The sequence below is a fragment of the Cydia amplana genome, chromosome 5, assembly GCF_948474715.1.
Source record: "Cydia amplana chromosome 5, ilCydAmpl1.1, whole genome shotgun sequence".
In the NCBI taxonomy this organism is placed as follows: domain Eukaryota; kingdom Metazoa; phylum Arthropoda; class Insecta; order Lepidoptera; family Tortricidae; genus Cydia; species Cydia amplana.
Window position 1 is genome coordinate 19,039,707 of NC_086073.1, and position 24,028 is coordinate 19,063,734.

General features: G+C 42.7%; 3 protein-coding genes across 3 annotated transcripts in view; 1 reads left to right on the forward strand and 2 right to left on the reverse strand.

Moving 5' to 3' along the window:
• The window catches only part of LOC134648378 (dedicator of cytokinesis protein 7), a 258,518-nt gene that overhangs the window by 46,798 nt on the left and 187,692 nt on the right, over positions 1 to 24,028 (reverse strand). The gene's annotated exons all lie outside the window — the stretch shown is intronic.
• On the reverse strand, positions 1,359 to 8,973 carry LOC134648280 (uncharacterized). Its single transcript, XM_063502771.1, has 7 exons — positions 8,961 to 8,973; positions 8,069 to 8,265; positions 7,861 to 7,959; positions 6,663 to 7,110; positions 6,194 to 6,327; positions 5,531 to 5,668; positions 1,359 to 1,487 (listed from the first exon to the last, which is right to left on the reverse strand). The coding sequence occupies exons 1-7, from the start codon at positions 8,971 to 8,973 to the stop codon at positions 1,410 to 1,412; spliced, it is 1,107 nt and encodes a 368-aa protein (XP_063358841.1). The 3' UTR covers positions 1,359 to 1,409.
• Positions 10,626 to 22,138, forward strand: LOC134648282 (uncharacterized). Its single transcript, XM_063502772.1, has 9 exons — positions 10,626 to 11,003; positions 11,254 to 11,458; positions 11,915 to 12,127; positions 13,118 to 13,325; positions 13,637 to 13,860; positions 16,577 to 16,673; positions 17,166 to 17,365; positions 18,597 to 18,791; positions 21,948 to 22,138. Exons 1-9 carry the CDS (start codon positions 10,735 to 10,737, stop codon positions 22,107 to 22,109), a joined length of 1,773 nt encoding a protein of 590 aa, XP_063358842.1. The 5' UTR covers positions 10,626 to 10,734; the 3' UTR covers positions 22,110 to 22,138.

A 24,028-nucleotide genomic window follows, 5' to 3' on the forward strand; every position in this document is an offset into this window, starting at 1 on the left:
ACTAGCGTCAAATTGGTATTCTTGCGTCCGCACACCATTTTATCGCTCATAATCGGCGGTTGAATTCGGCGAGCCAAATTGGCGTTTGCATCCGCACGGCCTGATTTGATCGGACAATTTAATCAGATTGGCGAAAAATTTTCCCCGTCTGAACACGCCTAACTTTGTAAAAAAAACTTTGTTAAGTGACGTTAATCTGTGGCGAATTTATTTCTTTTGACACTTCGGTGACGTGGCGTCCGAGTATGTAAAACATAGAATTAGCAATTAGCGCGAAAATGACAAGTCTGTGATGTAAAACGTAGTGATTATCAAGTGATTATATTCTCTTTGATACGCAGATTAGACTCTCGCCACGAGACGCGAGTCCACCGCTTACACTCGCGTTCGGCTTGTCATTTGGTTATAAACCTTATGCCGTGCCGTTAGTGTTTAAATTATATTAGCTCGACGAGCTTGCGAGCCACGAGACGAGCCGCGAGCCCACCGCTTACACTCGCGTCTCGTGGCGCGGCTCGCGGCTCGTCTCGTGGCTCGCACGAGAGTCTAATCTGCCTATTAGACTCTCGTGCGAGCCGCGAGCCGCGCCACGAGACGCGAGTCCACCGCTTACACTCGCGTTCGGCTTGTCATTCGATTATAAACCTTATGCCGTGCCGTTAGTGTTTAAATTATATTAGCTCGACGAGCTTGCGAGCCACGAGACCACCGCTTATAGTCGATTTAGACTCTCGCGCGAGCCACGAGCCGCGAATCCACCGTTTACACTCGCGTTCGGCTTGTCATTCGGTTATAAACCTTATGCCGTGCCGTTAGTGTTTAAATTAATATTAGCTCGACGAGCTTGCGAGCCACGAGACGAGCCGTGAGCCCACCGCTTACACTCTCGTCGTCGTGGTTTAAACTCTCGCACGAGCCACGAGACGAGCCGCGAGCCGCGCCACGAGACGAGAGTGTAAGCGGTGGGCTCGCGGCTCGTCTCGTGGCTCGCAAGCTCGTCGAGCTAATATAATTTAAACACTAACGGCACGGCATAAGGTTTATAACCGAATGACAAGCCGAACGCGAGTGTAAACGGTGGACTCGCGTCTTGTGGCGCGGCTCGTCTCGTGGCTCGCGCGAGAGTTTAAACTGGCTATAAGTTTGGGTGGCTACAGTGGTGGCTACAGACGGACTGCAACTTGTCGACGGACGGACGGAGACGGACTCCAACTGTAACGCCGACGTACAGTTCCCATACAAATTGCAGTCGGGTTGCAGTACGTCTGTATCGGCCCATATCGCCCGGTAAGCTATGACCAAGAAATTTTTTACCTGCCCCGGGCTAAGTCCCAGTAAAAAAAGATCAACAATATTCGTTTTTATTGGCATATAGTATCTTCTTTGCTTAAAATAACAATGTATTTATTTTAGAAAAAAGTTATATCCAAGCCCTTATACTTCTTTCTCAAAACCTCTGGATATGGTCCATCGGCATCGGTATCTTCCTGCAAACAAGAAAACAGTAGGTATTAATTAAACTTTTGGACGCCAATGACCGATATATCCGCACCGCGGGTCAACACCAAAGACGGATTAATCGGTCCAGTAGCGTAGCGTAGTGGGGGCGGGGGGGGGGGGGCGGCCCGCCCCGAGCGGCACTTTTAGGGGGCGGAAAAAATACCAATAATATCGTATAAATATTTGAACTATTTCAGTCGCACTTATTATCTATATGTATAAATGCAAGTGTCCTGACTGACTGACTGACTGACTGACTGACTGACTGATTCATCAACGCAGAGCCGAAACTATAAAAGCTAGAAAGTTGAAATTTGCACACTAGGTTGAATTTATAAAGTGTACAAGAGATAAGAAGCGATTTTGAAAAATTCAACCCCTAAGGGGGTTAAAAAGGGGATGAAAGGTTGTATGGGGTGCAAGTTTTATTTTAAGCTAGGAATTTGAAACTTTGTAAAAATGTACTATATTAAAAAACAAGAAAACTAATTTCTGCGTTTTCGAAAATTCATCCCCCAAGGTGGTGAAAAAGGGGTTGAAAGTTTGTATGGAGATCAAATATTTTTGTGAGTGTTGGACTTGAAACTTTGTATATGGGGATATTATTATAAGACGGGAAAAGTAATTTCAGCGTTTTTGAAAATTCATCCCCTAACAGGGTTAAAAAGGGGTTGAAAGTTTGAATCCATTACAAATGCTTTGAAACTTCTTAGAAAGACATAATAGCCGATGACAAAAAAAAAGGAATTGCGACGTTTTAGGTAATTCAACCCCTAAGGGGGTAAAAAGGGGATGAAACTTTGTCCCGGGGTGCAAATTTTATTTTAAGCTAGGACCTTGAAACTTCGTAAAAAGGTATTAAATTAAAAAACAAGAAAACTAATTTCAGCGTTTTTGAAAATTCATCCCCCAAGGTGGTGAAAAAGGGGTTGAAAGTTTGTATGGAGATCAAATATTTTTGTGAGTGTTGGACTTGAAACTTTGTATATGGGGATATTATTATAAGACGGGAAAAGTAATTTCAGCGTTTTTGAAAATTCATCCCCCAAGGTGGTGAAAAAGGGGTTGAAAGTTTGTATGGAGATCAAATATTTTTGTGAGTGTTGGACTTGAAACTTTGTATATGGGGATATTATTATAAGACGGGAAAAGTAATTTCAGCGTTTTTGAAAATTCATCCCCTAACAGGGTTAAAAAGGGGTTGAAAGTTTGAATCCATTACAAATGCTTTGAAACTTCTTAGAAAGACATAATAGCCGATGACAAAAAAAAAGGAATTGCGACGTTTTAGGTAATTCAACCCCTAAGGGGGTAAAAAGGGGATGAAACTTTGTCCTGGGGTGCAAATTTTATTTTAAGCTAGGACCTTGAAACTTCGTAAAAAGGTATTAAATTAAAAAACAAGAAAACTAATTTCTGCGTTTTCGAAAATTCATCCCCCAAGGTGGTGAATAAGGGGTTGAAAGTTTGTATGGAGATCAAATATTTTTGTGAGTGTTGGACTTGAAACTTTGTATATGGGGATATTATTATAAGACGGGAAAAGTAATTTCAGCGTTTTTGAAAATTCATCCCCCAAGGTGGTGAAAAGGGGTTGAAAGTTTGTATGGAGATCAAATATTTTTGTGAGTGTTGGACTTGAAACTTTGTATATGGGGATATTATTATAAGACGGGAAAAGTAATTTCAGCGTTTTTGAAAATTCATCCCCCAAGGTGGTGAAAAGGGGTTGAAAGTTTGTATGGAGATCAAATATTTTTGTGAGTGTTGGACTTGAAACTTTGTATATGGGGATATTATTATAAGACGGGAAAAGTAATTTCAGCGTTTTTGAAAATTCATCCCCCAAGGTGGTGAAAAAGGGGTTGAAAGTTTGTATGGAGATCAAATATTTTTGTGAGTGTTGGACTTGAAACTTTGTATATGGGGATATTATTATAAGACGGGAAAAGTAATTTCAGCGTTTTTGAAAATTCATCCCCCAAGGTGGTGAAAAAGGGGTTGAAAGTTTGTATGGAGATCAAATATTTTTGTGAGTGTTGGACTTGAAACTTTGTATATGGGGATATTATTATAAGACGGGAAAAGTAATTTCAGCGTTTTTGAAAATTCATCCCCTAACAGGGTTAAAAAGGGGTTGAAAGTTTGAATCCATTACAAATGCTTTGAAACTTCTTAGAAAGACATAATAGCCGATGACAAAAAACAGGAATTGCGACGTTTTAGGTAATTCAACCCCTAAGGGGGTAAAAAAGGGGATGAAACTTTGACCTGGGGTGCAAATTTTATTTTAAGCTAGGACCTTAAAACTTCGTAAAAAGGTATTAAATTAAAAAAAACAAGAAAACTAATTTCAGCGTTTTTAAAACTTCATCCCCCGAGGTGGTAAAAACGGGGTTGAAATTTTGTACGGAGATCAGATATTTTTGAGAGTGCGGGACTTGAATCTTTGTATTTGAGGATATTATTAGAAGACAGGAAAGGTTATTTCAGCGTTTTGTAAAATTCATCCCCTCATTTAAAAGGGGGTTGAAAGTTTGTATGGAGTTCAAATTTTATTTTAAATTAAGAACTTGAAACTTCGTAAAAATATATGTTATTAAAATACAAGAAAACTAATTTCAGCGTTTTTGAATTATCATCTCCTAAGGTGGTAAAAAGGGGGTTGAAAGTTTGTATGGATATCAAACATTTTTTCGAACGTGGGACTTGAATCTTTGTATTTCGGGATATTATTAAAATACAGGAAAAATAATTTCAGCGTTTTGTAAAATTCATCCCCCAACAGGGTTAAAAAGGGGTTGAAAGTTTTAATCCATTACAAATGCTTTGAAACTTCTTAGAAAGGCATAATAGCCGATTACAAAAAAAAGTAATTGCTACGTTTTTGGAAATTCAACCCCTAAAAGAGGATGAAACTTCGTCTTAGGGTGCAAATTTTATTTTAATATAATGGAACTTGAAACTTTGTAAAAAGGTATTAAATTAAGATACAAGAAAACTAATTTCAGCGTTTTTGAAAATTCATCCCCTAAGGTGGTGAAAAAGGGGTTGGAAGTTTGTATGGATATCAAACATTTTTTCGAATGCGCGACTTGAATCTTTCTATTTTGGGATATTATTAGAAGACAGGAAAAGTTATTTTAGCGTTTTGTAAAATTCATCCCCTAACAGGGTTAAAACAGGGTGAAAGTTTGTATAGGGTTTAAATTTTATTTAAAGCTACAAACTTGAAACTTCGTAAAAATGTATTTTGTCAAAAGAGAAGAAAACTAATTTCAGAGATTTTGATAATTCATCCCCCGAGGTGGTGAAAAAGGGGTTGAAAATTTGTTTGGAGGCCAAACATTTTTTTGAGTGCGGGACTTGAATCGTTGTATAAAGGCATATTATTAGAATACAAGAAAAATAATTTCAGCTTTTAAAAAATCATCCCCTAAAATGATTAAAAAGGGGTTGAAAGTTTGTATAGGGTTCAAATTTTATTTAAAGCTAGGAACTTCAAACTTTGTAAATAGGTAGTTAGGTAGTAGGTTTTATTAAATAGAGGACATGAAAATCTTCTAAGGGGGTTTAGAGGGATTATAACGAGGACAATTTTATTCAGTTAGGGGCTTGAAACTTCGTAGGTTGTGAAAGACAAAGTCTCATTCGTTGTATAATATTAATAATTAACAAATGATTAACCGTCCTACCGCAATCTCTTGCTGCACAATGTTCTAAGCTAATGTAGAATATATAACCACCAATATACAAATCCACGCGTACGAAGTCGCGGGCAACAGCTAGTATTGAAATACGTAAGCTAGGGGGCGGTAAAATTTTCATCCGCCCCGAGCGGCCGAGACCCACGCTACGCCACTGAATCGGTCACAGACCACAGAGCAACATAGACCTACATGCATATGCATAAAGTTCAATTTCAGTTTTGACACTTCGGTGACATGGCGTCTGAGTGACAGCTTTTGTGTTTGACACGGCGTCGGTCAAGGTCCTTGCAACCTGCTGCTGACTGTACCTAACTACCTACCACACAAAGGCTGCTCGAGAGATTAGTGAAGCTGAGGTCGAGCTGCAGCACGCGGCCGGGCGCCGCGGCGCGCCGCGCGGCCGCCGCCCGCGCCGGCAGGCGCGGCGTCAGCTGGCGCGACCCTGTCACCGTTAGCTCCTGCACGGAAACGGATACCAGGGTTATATTATATGGGTACTCTGGCGAGTCAACTTGGTCAGGAGGAAGAGGCGCGAAATTAATTTTTTTTATGGGAGATCGAACCTTCGCGCGCATCAAGACTATTACGAGCTTTTATTTAACTTAATCGATACAACGTTGCATACACACAGCTGATTTAATAATGGACACGGATGGTGGCCATTATAGGAACTCTGGGATAAAAAGATGCAACCCTAATTGTGTTTGGGTTTATTAGAATTTGTCTCGATGAGTATTCCCTGTTGAAAGAAAAGTACAGTTGCCAAAAAACTTTTTTGAACTGTAGTCAGACTTCTACAGGCTAGCTATTCCAATTCGTTGGGCTACAGTGTAATGTAAAGAGGAGGAGCACCGTGAGGTTCGGGACAGCCGCGGATGAGCGCCACGATGTCGGCGTCCACGTCGTCGAATTGCTCGACCGTCAGCGACGTGAGGCGACTGTTCCTCCATATCGGCCCCGGTATCATGGCTACAGTACAGTACCGTGAGGTTCGGACAGCCGCGGATGAGCGCCACGACGTCGGCGTCCTTCGCGTCGACGAACTGGCCGAGCGTCAGCGACGTGAGCCGCGCGCCCGCGTTCTTCCATATCGAGCGCACGCTGCGCCGCCACATTGCTGTCACAATTGTCACAAAACATATCGGTGCCAATTTTTATTTAGTTGTAAAAAAAAAATGCCTGCAAATGAAAACTTCCCTAAATTAAATCCCTTTCTTTAGGTTGCTAATAATACAGTATGTAATAAGTAAGAAAAAGACAGTATGATTCTCTGTGTCTACTTATATGTTTGAAATGAGACAATCCTGGGCCAAACTATAAGTACGTCCTACATGTCAATTTCTACTGACAAAGTTGGCTTGCCAGAGTGTATTAGTACGGATGGGTTAACAATAAGGAAGAGCCAATTAGGTAGGTATATATTACTCTTACAGCATGTTTTATTATACTTACATCGACAATCTGACAAATCCAAAATCACCAGCTCCGTGCAGCACCGCGTGATCGCCTCTATGTCCTCGTCAAACATCTGGTACGCCAGCCTGAGGTCCTTCAACCGCGTCAGCCGACTCAGTTGCTGACCGCACTCCCCCCTCATTCTCTCATCATCATCCAGATCTAACTTCTCCAATTTCGGCATCTTATCCAACCCAACCTGAATCTCCTCAAGAAATTCACCAGAAATATTCCACAGTTTTAACTCTGTCAGCTCGCTAAGGCGTTCAAAGGCAGGAAGCATGTGTTTGGCCTCAAAACCGCTACACATTTGAATCTCAAGGGACTTTAAATTTGACAGGTTCATATTTTTCAAGCAACTACCAGTCACAGTGTCGGAACAATAGAATTTTAGTCCTTCTAAGGCTTTGTCTGCTACAAATTGGTTCACACATTTGTCTGTTAACTGGAAAAAGTATTATTGCATTAAAATCCTGTGGTATGGTATGTCAGCAATGTATCAGCATCAAAAGTAAATTAGTCAGAATAACGTCCACCCAACGAGCCAACGGACACGAGGCACTCCTTTCGTCTGAAAGCGGCCACCATTCTGTTAACCCACCTGGCTTTTGGCCCACCTGCCATCATTTAGCCTGGCAACATTACCACCGCATTTTTAGCATTTAACCGGTTAAACCCGGGTTAGTGAATGGTGCAAGTGGTCCTAAGTCAGGGGGGTGTCACTCCGCAGTTTAGGTACATTTGGCCGGCGCGCCCATCGGACAGGCGTATGGCAGTGGGCTGCCGCTCGGCGCGCACGATAGTCGTGTCACATGGCGCTCGCGCAAAAATGACTTCGAAACTTACTTCCGCGAGAATCAGACATGCTATCTTCGGATAAAAAATGTATGTTTACATAATCAACGTTTGTAATTCCTACATATTTATCTTAAAAACAATAAATCAGTGGGTATAGGTATAAAAACTTGTCAAGTGATAACCCCGTGCCGACACTCACAGCTCGGTCATAAAACTGCGGCGAGCAAAGGAGATTCACGGTTCGTGCGCGGTTATAAGTTTCAATTTTGCTTGCAGGCGGCGATATAGGTGTAATTTTATACCTAAACCTGACTTTTGTGAAGGAGTGAATTTTCTGTACGGTAGTACTATTAGTTATTCTGTGCCTAAGTGTGTCAGTATGTACTTTAGTACTTACGCCACAGGAATCTAGAGTGAGCCATTTCAGGCACTTGAAGTTATCACGTAGATTGTGTCGGCGCAGTAGTTTAGGTGTTCGGTTCTGCACCCCCTGAAGCTGGATACACAATAAAATAAAAACATACTATAGCTATTTACACGTCTTTTACTACAACATTTTAATATAATAATTTCATTATCAGGAATGCTAAAAATATATAAATTACCTTCAGGACTTCTATGTTAGGGCAATTTTTTTTTATAACTGCTAGATTCTTCAAACCAACGCAATAAGTGGCCACAACTGTGGAGCCTAGTTTCTTGGTCCAAATCTCAAATGAGTCGTATGAAAACCGCTTCACCCTACAGACGTTAGTTTTCTTCTCACTGTCATATTCCTCAATTGAAATACGGACTCCTGCTTCTGGTAAAAGTAACATTGGGTTTTAATAATCTATTAATTTCACAGATTTAGAATAATGCTTGTATTAGGCGGATCCACACAGAGCTTTCTGAAGAATTTTTGACCAAGCTGAAATGGAGACCTTCACTAATGTCACTAACACTTGGTCAATAAATAAACATTAAAGGACATTATTACACAACGAAGCCCCACAGCCCACGGTAAGCTCAATACAAAATACAAATATTTATTGATAACACCAATGTTAGGTACATGTCAAAAGAATTAGGTATACATTTGTCGGAGCGAGACTCCAGAAGGACGTATTGCAGTTACAGTTCATAGTTTTATTTTAGACGTCTGTATAAAGTCGATTAGCAATGTTTGGCTACCTATTACTTGGTTGTAACGGAAAAATAAAGTTGCGTAGAAAGTAACGCCATCTATTGGCGTATTGTTGAACTAAGATGACAGGTAGAAGGCTTTGGAACATCAAGTAGTTCAACTTGGGTGAAGGTAGTTATGAGGTGTGGCATTTTTGTTGTTATGATGGTAGACCTGTCGAGGCTAGACTTAAGGCGGGAGCAGTGAGGTTCCGGGGGCAGTATTGATTTGACCGCGCTAGAGATCGGACGTTAGCCAACCTCGTGCCTAATTCGCCACGTTCCTGAAGGCTTATACCTGAAGGATTATTCTGAAAGCTTATAGATTCTCACGTTCTTTAACCATTTCGCTGAGTGTTTATTTCAAAGTGTTATTTTGATTTCTTATGTGTCATTAGAAGCTTACTTTTGTAAAATAGAGAGAAGATGTGTTGTTTTGAAAAGATGTGTCCCGCCGAGTTTGTTGCCGGTCCCATATTGGGATACCCTTCTCCAATTGAGAAGGATTTAAATCTTCTCGGGTCAGAGGTGTAGGGTTGAAGCCGGCCTAGCTTGACTTAAATAAAGTTTTGAACGATTTTATGTGATCCTTTTATTTGAGCTCAATCGAAATACTTTCCAATACTGTGAAGTAATACATCGAGGTACCACGCCCAGTGCCAGCGCTCGCCGCTTTTCGACACATTGTATAACTATAACTTATCTTGTTACATATCACCGCTATACTTACTCAACCTCGTATCTGCAACACTAATTTGATGGCAAAGCACCCATATTCCGAATGAAAGAAAAGCGACATTTCCATCAAATGATTGTTGCAGATATGAGGTTGAGTAAGTACAGCGACGATATAAGGCAATAAGGCTTATGTTGTAGGTACTTGGGTAAAACCTACCTTACAACATGTCAATAAATCATGGTAAGGCATCTCTGTTACTCCATTCCCTTACAGTAAATCTAAATGATTTATGGAGCACGCTCTGAGAATACAGAATTTAAGGGCATTCAACTACTCCTTGCCTTTCAAGTACGTCTGCACTACCGCCTGCCAACGGCGGCTGGTGCGCTCTGTCCTTATGAGGTCTTTCGCAGGCACATATCGCAGCACGGCGCGCCAGCAGTCCTCATTCAGGTAATCAAGTATCGTTCGTTCATCTTCTTCGGCTTCTAGCATCTGAAAATCCAAATCAAATATGTACCTATATTTAAATTGTACAAGCGTTTTACAATTTAGCTTTAGAGGTCAGGTACATAACTTAACTGCAATATAAAGATCAAGAATACCTACTTTAATCACTTCCAAAGATTATTTTTTAAGATAGGACTTGCCTCACAACTTCTTCAAGCACGAATTCAAGTTCAAAAGAAAAACAAAAATGTTCCACGAAAGTCACGATCTCACGATAGGTACGTCAAAAGTTATGTTTTATTTTTTACAACAAGTGTGGCCAGAGTCTAGCTTTATTTATAACGTTAACAAACGGTCGAACCGAACTATACACGGACTTAGAGTATGGCTAATGAAAGTTGAGCCTGAGATAACGCGGGAATTTCAATAAAAACCGCACCTGGCAATAAAATTACTATGAAATTAAATGACAGCTTGAAACTGACAGCTTATTTGATAGGAAAAAAGTTGCCATATAAAAAGTTTTAAATAAATCTCAGGCTCAACTTTCATTAGCCAGACTCTAGTAGTCAGACTATGTTCGTAGTCCCCTCCACACTCGCGTTCGCAGCTTCGCCCGCGTTTCTCGCACATATAGCAAAGAGTAACAAACGGTCGAACCGAACTTGACACGGATAGACTTTGATTTTGCGTAGGATGCAGCTATGTTTTAGAGAAAGAAAGTTATACTGTTTACGTAAGTTTGCTTTCCACACGACCGAAAATAATCTACAACATGTCGACGACAAAATGGTTCGATCGTGTGTTGGTATTGTAAAAGCTACGTAGTCTGTGGTAAAAATTCAGATTTGACGTTGACGTTTTTTGGACGATAAATACTATTTTTATTTTCGTGAATCGTTTACGTAAAAACAACAATAATTGTTTTTTAGGCCCGTCGTGGGCTTTCAAAGTTCAACTAAATCCTCAGTGCAGTGAATGCCCATAATGGCAGAAACTTGTGATTGGCAGTTAAGATGTACGGAGCTGAAGCACCGAGGTTCTCACCTTTTACAATCCGGCCAGTGGTCTGATTGCTCGTTCCTGGTGGGCTCGGAGCCGCACCAGGTCGTGGTGCCGGGCCACAAGCTCATTCTGGCCATGGCGTCGCCGGTGTTCGAGGCCATGTTCTACGGAGGAATGGCCGAGAGAAACGAGCCTATTCCAATTTTGGATGTTCAACCAGAAGCTTTCAAAGCGTTGCTAGAGTGAGTACAGCTTTAATTCTAATTATAATTCACCTGTATCACGCATTCCCAAGTTTTATCAATTCACCAGACAGGCAGACACCCATTTTTCTTTTTCATCAGACTATAATTATATGGATACTTCTAAAGGGCCTGCCGTAAAAAATGAAATTACGTTATCTGCCTCGCTATCGCTCATGCTTATTCAAGAAAGCAGCATCTCACAAACTTGAATCTCTATAATTCACAAATGTTTCCATTTAATTTGCAGATATATCTATACAGACAACATAAATATCAGCTCTTTTGACAAAGCCTGTGAGCTGTGCTACGGAGCCAAGAAGTACATGCTGCCACACCTGGTGAAAGAGTGCACGCGGTATCTCTGGTCAGACTTGTACCCGAAGAATGCATGCCGCGCTTACGAGTTTGCCAGATTGTTTGAGGAGAGTGTGCTTATGGACAAATGTATACAGGTTTGTTATAATTATGTTGTTATTTTGCTCAGTATAAATTACAATACAGCCTTCATTATTTAAATTACATTTTATTGGTATGTTATTAATTATGTTTCCTATCAACAACTTCAACTTGTTCGACATAGACAGTAGACATAGAGCTCCAAACTCTTCAATTTACTATGGTCTTTAGATCATCTGAACTACTACATTTTATTTTTGCGGTCTTTTTATTATTAAAATGTTTTGTATACTTACCTGTTATTAGCAATATTGAGTCCTACAGCTAACAACTAGTAAGGGGTTGTGCATAAATCACGCGAGGTGTTTCCGGCTATTTTTGACCCCCCCTTGGTGATATTTGGTGAGGTTTTTGGCCCCCTCCCCCTCCCCTATCGTACCTCGCGTGATTTGTGCACAAGCCGTAAGAACAGTGAAACTTTAATCTAAATATGTATTTTACACCAATTTCAGATAATAAGTACGAACACAAAAGAAGTGCTCACAGACAGCAGTTTCGAAGAAGTTGAACTCAGCACAGTGATAACTGTGTTCTCGCTGGAGCACCTGAACGTGGACAACGAGCTGGACCTGTTCGAGGCGGCGGCGCGGTACGCGCGTGCGCAGGCGCGCCGCCAGCCCTCCCCGGGGCCTGCGAGCCCTAAGCCCGCCACCAGTGAGGAGAAGGTATCTCTCTCTCTTTCGTTTTATTGTTTATCCCCGGTGCATTTTGATCTACTGCTTAAGAGCCTAGGGTCCGCAAATTATAACGTGCTATAGTTAAACGAAAACGTATACCTGAAAACCTTGGAACCGACTACCAAGACATATTTCACGAACGTAAGTTAGGCTGCTTACAGACGAGCGACAGTACGCGACACACTGTCGGCGACGGTCGCTGACGACCGCCTGCGACGGCTATCGGGGACGGTCGGTGACTGTCGGCGACGGTCGGTGACTGTCGGCGACGGTCGGTGATAGCTGTCGCGGCGTCGCTCTTGTGTCACAGCACGCAGTCTTCGATGTGTAGTTCAAGAAAGAGCACGTATTTTCTTTTTCAAAATGAGTAATGACGATTTTGATGCTGATGCATTATTGTTTAAAGAAAATACGTGCTATCTCTTGAACTACACATCGACAACTGCGTGCTGTGACACAAGAGCGACGCCGCGACAGCTATCACCGACCGTCGCCGATAGCCGTCGCAGGCGGTCGTCAGCGACCGTCGCCGACAGTGTGTCGCGTACTGTCGCTCGTCTGTAAGCAGCCTAACTGTCATCTTGGTTTACAAACAGAAGTCGTTTTGAAAATGGAACAGCTCGGAAACGGTCAATAATTTGCTTTTTCTCTCTCATTTTAACGTTTGCGATCGTATCATCTGCTCCTGGTTACGAGCTTGTCGTAATTTTGAGATAGTAAAACTTAAAAATCCGTGTACCCCTGAAAAACGACCGCCACGGGGTTTTATACGAGAGAGTTCACGGTTCAAGCTTAGATTTAAAAATTGATATGTAAGGTCAATGTGGCAATTCCGTCACAGGGATTATATCGTCTACTAGCGTTTTACTCGCACAACGAACAAAATTTTTCAATCAAAAACTCTCTCAAATAGGGTACATGTCAATGTGGACCTCTCTAATAGTTGTATTTTTTTTATATTTTGCTATATTGTCGCAGGTGGTGGTAGTGGAGAGCAGCGCGGAAAGCAGCCCACTCTCGGGGTCTGGCGAGGGGTGCGCCGCGAGCTCGGGCTGCGCGGGCTCCGCTGAAGGCCCGCCGCGGCCCGGCGCGGAGCCCGACGCGGCGCACCCCGCCCGCCCCGGCGCCGGCGAGGGCGCCAAGACTGAGCCCGAGCCCGGCACCAGTGACGCCTGCACTAGGACAGGTCAGTTTACCTATGTACGCTGACATCAGTGTGTTTGACGTTGCTTGTCATGCTTTAAACATAACAAAATTTGCAGTACATTGCGTCTTGGAATAAACTTTAAAGTGTAATAAAAATCAAAATATGAATTATGTTCAAAAGTTGCTGAACAAATGTTGGTCAGTTTGGGGAGTACAGCCTACAGTTTAATTTATTGCTCCTGCTACAGGAAGCACCCTGTATAATAATGTAAATAATGCGGCTGTGACAATGTATGATCAATACAAATAAAGAATATGAATAAACCAACCGTGGATACGTTGGTCCCGCAGACAAGCCGAGCATCCGTCACGCCATCGAGAAGATCCGGTTCCTCACGCTCACGCCCCAGCAGTTCGCCGAGGGTCCCGCGCGATCCTCACTCCTCACAGAATCCGAGGCCTTCGCGGTCCTCATGAACATCCTCTCCAGCAGCTCTGACGTTCCACTGCCAGATGGCTTCAGTTCCTGCCGCGTGCCGAGGAAACAGCTCATCGGCAGCGGGCCATCCAATAATGTAATGAGACCTCGCTTTGTCGTACACCCGCATGGGGTCAAGCGGCCTCCGAGGTGCTACTGAAACTTACCGCATGGCTTGTTGCTGCTATTATGACAAGCTTTTTCATTTCATAATTTAACAAAGGCACTGGTATATCACCCACCGTTTTACACTACACAGTATTTAATATCATAACATTTTCCTGTCCGAAGAGAATTAGGAAGACATTCTTCTTATAATATTTAAAACTTTCGCGTTTTGAACGCATATTAACAATAACATATTAATATGACATTCTTCTTAATTCTCTTTGACAAAACTTAACAAATTATCCAATTTCTCACCGTACCGATACATTTAAACCTTTAAGAAAAGAGAGCGGCACCATGGACGACGGTCATTGCTTACCATCAGGCGACTCGTCTACTTTATTGCCTTCTACATCATCAAAAATGCCTTTATAGGAGCTCTGGTTTTTCACAAAATGATCATATCTCGGAAACTCGCTACCTTTATTAAGATTTGTATTTCTCTTACACAAACTCTCCAAATCAGAGACCTTCGCAGTCCTCACGGACATCCTATTCAGCAGGTCGGGCGTTCTACTACCAGATCTACCAGCTGTGTTCCGCTTCTGCCTTATGACAAGCAAGCTTATAGGCACTGGAGCTTCGAACAATGTACTGATGGTCATAATCCCCCATGGTCGGAAGCCTCCGAGATGTTACTGACCTTGCATGAATATCAAAATATTTCATACACTTAACTGTTAAGCAATTTCTGCTAAGATCTCCCAAAAAAATCTTATCACAGGACCTAGCAACCGCCATACATGCATGGTCAGATTTTTATCGCCTGTCACCATGCCACGTTCTAAAAAGTATGTAAGTGCGAAAGTGACAGGCGATAAAAATCCTACCATGCTACCTCCGCTGCACGCTGTACATACAATATAAGCGCAATTTCATCGTATATTCTAAAAAAAAATCATCCTCTGAGTTGCCTGTTCCAGCGTGACTGAAGTTGGCATGAGCATTTATGTACCTATAACTATAACATACATATATATGTCGGTATCAATTTTCGTTGGTGGTGGCTCTGTTCTTGTGTTGTGACTCCACCAAGATGCTTACTTAAAGTAACTTACTAACTGCATGATACATAAATAAGATAAATTATCCTAATTATTGGGGCCATTGTATGAAAAGCTTCGGGGTCCTACCTTCATCAAATTCATCATTCACCAAACGTTTTCCAAAGACTGATATTTCAGACATTTAATTTGTACACCACACAACATTTTCATATTATTTTACAATACATTTACAGATGTTTTGTTGTTTCGTTTTTCAATTACAAATGCTAGTTCTTCATGATGTGAGATGTATCTTACATTTCTTACAATACCTTTTACAAGTCACTCGCGCGCTTTATAATTTTCACAACTGTATGATTAAGTATTTATCATAAATGTGAAGAATGGTATTTTTGTATTATTTTTGATTGTTATTTTTTATTGCCTTACTGTTTTTTTATTCTCTTTAAAGTAAAATATACGATTGTTTTATACATAGTTTCTAATTTGCTTTAATACTCACGTGTCACTTAACAAAGAGTTACAATTGTATAGGTTTAAGTTTACACACCTAATATAATCCGGGATTGTATAAAACGACTCAAGAAGGTATATAAGCACTACGTTGTTATAAAATAACAATGTATGTACTCGTAGCCGCAGTGAAAATTGGTTAAGTAATGTAACAAATGTCTATACATATATTAACTGATAAATTCAAGGTCTGTAACATAGGACTTAGGAGAATATTAAAACAAGATTTTTACAATCTACTCAACTTATTTTTTTAATTGACAAATTTTTTAAAAGCAATATTACACAGTCCTCTGTAAACAAATGGTTCTTTTTATAAAGTGCCGGGTTATACATATAGGTAGATAGGTACCTCAATTGTTGCGTATAAACACGACTTAAAATAACAGCACCTTAACCTTTTGACCGCCAAAGACGTCAATTGACGCGCGCGGCGGTAACCCAATATTAACCTTCTTGCATTGCGATGATGACACAGAGTAAATAATAGTACTAGGTACAGAAGATTCACTCTAACAAAACGCGTCTATTACGACAGATATGACCGCTAGATGGCGCAAGCGCGAGCAGGCGTCCGTTCCGTAGCGGTGCACGGCAACTACTATGGCTAGACACCAAAATTGGTGTCGGTCGCATGCACCTGGAGCGACGCGACGAAATCGCGGAGTGAGCGACGCCTGACACAGGATAACTTTACTCATCTATGTTTAGCCTTTAAAGGTCTGTGTACACAAGAAGCGCGTTGTAATACAGAGACCATTAGGAGAGACGGCACACCGCTTGACGTGTGCGTGCATGGCTCCAGCATTTGCACATGCATGTACAGCCGACACCGTGTCAAACACAAAAGCTGTCACGCTGACGCCACGTCACCGAAGTGTCAAAACTGAAATTGAACTTTATGCATATACACGTAGGTCTATGTTGTTCTGTGATATGTGACTGATTAATCGGTCTTTGGCGTTAGTAGTAGTAGTAGTAAGTAATCACTTTATTGTACACAACACAGGTTTACATAATATTGACAGAAATAAAGGTACAAAGGCGAAGGCGTTGAACCTAGGGTGCGGATATATCGGTCATTGGCGTCCAAAAGGTTAAACATAATATGTTGCGTATGTCCAGATGCCGACGTTCACGGTGGACACGCCCTCGCCCGTGATGGTGGAGCACCCGGAGCGCCCGCTGGCCGCGCTGCCCTACCCAAGGCCCCGGCACGATGGTACGAATCTTTCTTATCACTATACACGCCACCGAATATTTACTAACTATTCGATATTCGGTTAAAACCGAATAACTATTACATAAACTTATAAAGAAAAAAAACACAGTTAAAGTACCGCACACACACAAACACTTATACACTAGTGTGAGCCGTAGACTATAACAACAAGGACTGCCTGATTCCGCCATTTTCAAAAATTTCCGAAAACTGAATCGATAAATAAATCTTTACATCTTATAAAACAAAGTCCCCCGCCGCGTCTGTCTGTATGTATGTCGGCGATAAACTTAAAAACGAGCGAACGGATTTTCATGCGGTTTTCACCTGTCAATAGAGTGACTCTTAAGGAAGGTTTAGGTGTATAATTTGTTAAGGGTCGCTGATTCTATATGTATGTATAAAATTTCACTAAAATCGGTTGGGAAATGCGAGCTGTAGAAGAGCGAAAGCGGTTTTGTCCAAACTGAAATGGAAACCTATTTTTATCAGTCCCAGGTGTCCGACTGTCCTCTTCCATCCACACGCTCTCGGCGCTCGGGCCCGAGCACCTAGAGCGACACAGCAACGACTTCAACAAGATCTACTGCCAACGGCCCATCATACAGCACACCGACTGTCTCAACACCAGCGTTCTAGACTGCTCGGTCACCTTCATGGTGGACAAGAACATCTGTCTACTCGGAGTTCAGGTGAGTCTTCTATATTGTCTTATAGCCAATACCCCACCTGGAGCGACACGGCAACGACTTCAACAAGATCTACTGCCAGCGGCCCATCATACAGCACACCGACTGTCTGAACACCAGCGTTCTAGACTGCTCGGTCACCTTCATGGTGGACAAGAACATCTGTCTACTCGGGGTTCAGGTGAGTCTTCTATATTGTCTTATAGCCAATACCCCACCTGGAGCGACACAGCAACGACTTCAACAAGATCTACTGCCAGCGGCCCATCATACAGCACACCGACTGTCTGAACACCAGCGTTCTAGACTGCTCGGTCACCTTCATGGTGGACAAGAACATCTGTCTACTCGGAGTTCAGGTGAGTCTTCTATATTGTCTTATAGCCAATACCCCACCTGGAGCGACACAGCAACGACTTCTACAAGATCTACTGCCAGCGGCCCATCATACAGCACACCGACTGTCTGAACACTAGCGTTCTAGACTGGTCTGTCACCTTCATGGTGGATAAGGACATCTGTCTACTCGGAGTTCAGGTGAGAATATTGCTTATAGTTGGTCAAACCAATTTGTCAGTTAGTAAGAACCAGGAAAACTATACTCATCCTTTTCTTTTGGGTGCTAGTACTAGTGCAAAGATAGTATGATTCTCTCTGTCTATGTTTGAAATGAGACAGTCCTTTGACAAACTATGTATATATTCCTCTAGTCTAGTAACACACTAGTCTTTAAAAAGATCCAAGGACCACAGACGCAAATTGATTGTTTAACACCGGCGTTGACAAACGAAACTCAGCGTTTTTTGGTAAAGTAATAAGAAAAAGACAGTATGATTCTGTCTGCCTATGCTCCACTGATGAGTGACTCTTTCCTATAGGTATTTCTCCGTGGTTTTATCATTTTGTAAAAAATCAGAAACAAACGAAGGGTATGAATGGATATTTCTGGATCAGCTTGATTGGTTAACAATGATCCTTTATACATTTCCTCATGCTGTCCTTAAAACTGTTTACGTATTAGCCACGTGTACATAAATTAAAGACCACACATTCATTGCCACCCAGCCAAACAAAACATCCGCGCCAGGCCACAAACATGTCGTCATATAAAGGTGTAGTACCACGATCCCGACTATCCATCTGGCCTGGGAACGAAATCATAAAATACCCGATAGTCGGGTTTTTGGTACTGCAAAATGTGTTAACACAGTATTTATTACAATTACCATTTCAGGTTCCGACGCAAGCGCCAAGCGAAGAGAGCGCCGTATCCGCGCTCGGCGGGACCGGCTACTCGGAACTTCTATACGCCCATCTATTAGACGCGGACGGCGCGAGGCTCACGTACACACACTACACTAACCGTGTGCCTTACAGACATCTACTGGACATCATGTTTAACAGACCGGTCTATATACAGCGGAACAAGGTAAGGCTACTCACTTCTGTACGCTCATCTGTTAGACGCGGACGCCGCGAGGCTCACGTACACACACTACACTAATCGTGTGCCTTACCGACATCTACTGGACATCATGTTTAACAGACCGGTCTATATACAGCGGAACAAGGTAAGGCTACTCACTTCTGTACGCTCATCTGTTAGACGCGGACGCCGCGAGGCTCACGTACACACACTACACTAATCGTGTGCCTTACCGACATCTACTGGACATCATGTTTAACAGACCGATCTATATACAGCGGAACAAGGTAAGGCTACTCACTTCTGTACGCTCATCTGTTAGACGCGGACGCCGCGAGGCTCACGTACACACACTACACTAATCGTGTGCCTTACCGACATCTACTGGACATCATGTTTAATAGACCGGTCTATATACAGCGGAACAAGGTAAGGCTACTCACTTCAGTACGCTCATCTGTTAGACGCGGACGGTGCGAGGCTCACGTACACACACTACACCAACCGTGTGCCTTACAGACATCTACTGGACATCATGTTTAACAGACCGGTCTATATACAGCGGAACAAGGTAAGGCTACTCACTTCTGTACGCTCATCTGTTAGACGCGGACGCCGCGAGGCTCACGTACACACACTACACTAATCGTGTGCCTTACCGACATCTACTGGACATCATGTTTAACAGACCGGTCTATATACAGCGGAACAAGGTAAGGCTACTCACTTCAGTACGCTCATCTGTTAGACGCGGACGGCGCGAGGCTCACGTACACACACTACACCAACCGTGTGCCTTACAGACATCTACTGGACATCATGTTTAACAGACCGGTCTATATACAGCGGAACAAGGTAAGGCTACTCACTTCTGTACGCTCATCTGTTAGACGCGGACGGCGCGAGGCTCACGTACACACACTACACTAACCGTGTGCCTTACAGAGATCTACTGGACATCATGTTTAACAGACCGGTCTATATACAGCGGAACAAGGTAAGGCTACTCACTTCTGTACGCTCATCTGTTAGACGCGGACGGCGCGAGGCTCACGTACACACACTACACTAACCGTGTGCCTTACAGAGATCTACTGGACATCATGTTTAACAGACCGGTCTATATACAGCGGAACAAGGTAAGGCTACTCACTTCTGTACGCTCATCTGTTAGACGCGGACGCCGCGAGGCTCACGTACACACACTACACTAATCGTGTGCCTTACCGACATCTACTGGACATCATGTTTAACAGACCGATCTATATACAGCGGAACAAGGTAAGGCTACTCACTTCAGTACGCTCATCTGTTAGACGCGGACGGCGCGAGGCTCACGTACACACACTACACCAACCGTGTGCCTTACAGACATCTACTGGACATCATGTTTAACAGACCGGTCTATATACAGCGGAACAAGGTAAGGCTACTCACTTCTGTACGCTCATCTGTTAGACGCGGACGCCGCGAGGCTCACGTACACACACTACACTAATCGTGTGCCTTACCGACATCTACTGGACATCATGTTTAACAGACCGGTCTATATACAGCGGAACAAGGTAAGGCTACTCACTTCAGTACGCTCATCTGTTAGACGCGGACGACGCGAGGCTCACGTACACACACTACACCAACCGTGTGCCTTACAGACATCTACTGGACATCATGTTTAACAGACCGGTCTATATACAGCGGAACAAGGTAAGGCTACTCACTTCTGTACGCTCATCTGTTAGACGCGGACGCCGCGAGGCTCACGTACACACACTACACCAACCGTGTGCCTTACAGACATCTACTGGACATCATGTTTAACAGACCGGTCTATATACAGCGGAACAAGGTAAGGCTACTCACTTCTGTACGCTCATCTGTTAGACGCGGACGCCGCGAGGCTCACGTACACACACTACACCAACCGTGTGCCTTACAGACATCTACTGGACATCATGTTTAACAGACCGGTCTATATACAGCGGAACAAGGTAAGGCTACTCACTTCTGTACGCTCATCTGTTAGACGCGGACGCCGCGAGGCTCACGTACACACACTACACCAACCGTGTGCCTTACAGACACCGGTCTGTTAAACATGATGTCCAGTAGATGGACATCATGTTTAACAGACCGGTCTATATACAGCGGAACAAGGTAAGATCCGTTTTAGAAGTGGTGGCTTTGTGAGAAACACAAAACTATACAAGAATAATTATATTTTTCATGTCTTATTTCGATACTAAACTATGAGGTACTTAAATAGAAGAGTTACACGCGTCCTTAGATTACAGTGACAGCTTACCACTAAGCGAGCTTTATTTTTGTTTAATACTACGTCGATGGCAAACAAGCATACGGGCCGCCTAAGTAGTAAGCAGTCTTGTGGTGATGGTAGCCTATGTACGCATGCAACTCCAGAGGTGTTATAGTTTGTAGCTTTCTAATAGACCCCGAAGGCTAATCCTATTGTCTATTGTTAAGAAAAACCGCTCGTGCCACGTGCCACAACCACCTGCATAAAAAATCGGTACTTCCGGTTACTGAGTGCCGGCGAGTCGAACGCTACAGAACCAGTCTAAAATGTGTCATCGAGATGCGTAACAAAGGCGCGTTATCGGAGAGCGCACCTACACTGGTTTTTTGAGCGTTGGACTAGCCCGCGCTCAGGTGCCAAATAGAATAATTAGGACCCTTTTTTGCAGGTAAGTAGCACGTGCGGTTTTACTGAACAATAGACACTAGGATAAGCCTTCGGGCTCTACTAGAAAGCTACAAACTATACCGACCCTAACACTCCGCACCCTCGTTGAGCTCTGGCAACCTTACTCACCGGCAGGAACATATAACACTATCAGTGGGTTCTAGTGTTATTTGGCTGCGGTTTTCTGTAAGGTGGACGTACTTCCCCAGTTGGACTCAGCTCTAGATATGGAATGACATCCGCCGTGCTGTGCCCTACCACACAAAGCGAGATGACATTCACAGTGCCAATACCTCTCTTTTGGACGTAGTTTTACGGACATACCCGGGTGCATACTTGTTTGCCAGCGATATGGTATAAAAATAACTAAAAAGTAGTAGGCACTTTTGTCTGTGAGCACAACTATTTTAATACAACATGAGAGTAACCGTTCATTTTACTTTTTACGATTTCAGGTATACAAGGTGGGCATAGTGTTCAACAAAGTGGGCTGGTACCCGATGGGTTCCTGCGCGCAGCAGGTGGCCGCCGAGTCCGTCTTCTTCAACTTTGGGATTGGGCAGTCGAGCGACTCCGTCCGCGACGGACTTATACGGTCCATCATATTCACCTACTAGCACACACACGGTGGATACGTCCACATCACCTAGGGTTAGATAGAATCAAACTAACTCCGTATGATATTTGCAATGACACTACCACAACAAGTCGGAATTTTGTTATCTAACCTCTCTATCACTATTGCATATTCGAGCGATTAAGAGGCAGATAGCTGAGTTTCGATTTCGCGTTTCCCGGTAGGCCCTTTGTAAACAAACCGCCTTGATGTATCGATGTCATATTTGACTGTCTGAAAACTAGTCAAAAAACAGTTTAAGGTACAGTATGTATATGGTATACTTACGTCGCTAGTGCTGCACTCTGGCGGCAAAACATTGCAGTAATACTCCCTATTGTGGCAATGTCTTTATTAATCTCAAATTTCAATGAAAATTTAGTTTAGTTTATAATGAATGCTTCAGTTTGTTCTTGGTCGGTGCAGGATTAGCTAAACGCTGAAACTTATGTCGACGAATATGAGTGATATGGTGGAAATATTCGCTGACATCGAATGAAGTATCGGTAGCTCAGTTGGCAGAGCGATGGGCTAGTGATAGTAATGATGCATAGTTGTAGTCTCGCCAGAGATAGTGAATTATTCCACTTTTCATTTATTTCTAAGCATTGTGGTGTTTGCAGACGATTCTGATTAAATTAATTTAGTATGGGTGGCGCATCGTTGTTGGTGAATTTCCAATATGACTTGGAACTCCGGTAGCCATTTAAGAAGTGTAATACTCTTCCGGTAGATGTCGCTAGGCGCCTCCCTAAGGGCTCATTTAGACGGTGCCAGAACTCGCATGCTAGTTTCATAAAAGTGATTACACACTATCGCACCGCACCGTGACCTTGGAGCGTCGCACCCATAAGTGAGAGCGAAAAAGAGATATCTGATTCTCGCTCTCACTTATGGGTGCGACGCTCCAAGGTCGCGGTGCGGTGCGATAGTGTGTTACCACTTTTACATTGCGTTGTTTGATCGGTCGGTTGAGTTGATGTAACCTCAATGGCAGGGATCGGATACCGGTATTTTTTGTATGGGAACGGAAACGGTATTTTTTCGTTCTTTGCTAATTACTTCATTTCTAATTGGGCAATCTAATAATACGAAGTTGTAACCTAAAAACACAACTGAGTCCTACATTTCGAGTATAAAATAATTCGAAAAATATGGTTATTTCTAAGTTTTTGCAAAAAACCGGTTCCGATCCCTGCTCAATGGTCCGCAATGTAACTAAAATCGTATACGACTTCGCGCGCCGTCTAAATGAGCCTAAAGCGCGTATGGTGGGAATCAGGGATGTTGCGAACATCCGCATCCGCAACCGCGGAACTTCCGCATTATTTTCAACATCCGCATCCGCATAAAATCGATGCGGAGCTTATGCGGATGCGGATGTCGAACAAGTCGGTACAGAAACGTCTTAGCGGCGGCGTAAGTGCTAGGTAATTTCGTCATTACCTATAACGAAATCGTCTAGATTCTAGATCCAGAAAAGTCGGCGAAGTTACTGTTTATTAAATACTAGCGACCCGCCCCGGCTTCGCACGGGTTAACAAATTATATATAAACCTTCCTCTTGAATAACTCTATCTATTTAAAAAAAACCGCATCAAAATCCGTTGCGTACTTTTAAAGATCTAAGCATACAGACAGACAGCGGGAAGCGACTTTGTTTTATACTATGTAGTGATAGTGATAACGCATCTATAAATAAAATAAAATAAAAAGCCTTTTATTTCATCGCATCTATATTCTTGCTCAAATACTAAACATTTCGTTTTTTTGAAATAAACAAATACTAAAAATTTAATATTTGACGTTTTCTAAGTACCTAATCTTGACATCCGCATCCGCGGATGTGAGCCTTTAAATATCCGCATCCGCATCCGCGGATGTCAAAAAATCTGCATCCGCAACATCCCTGGTGGGAAT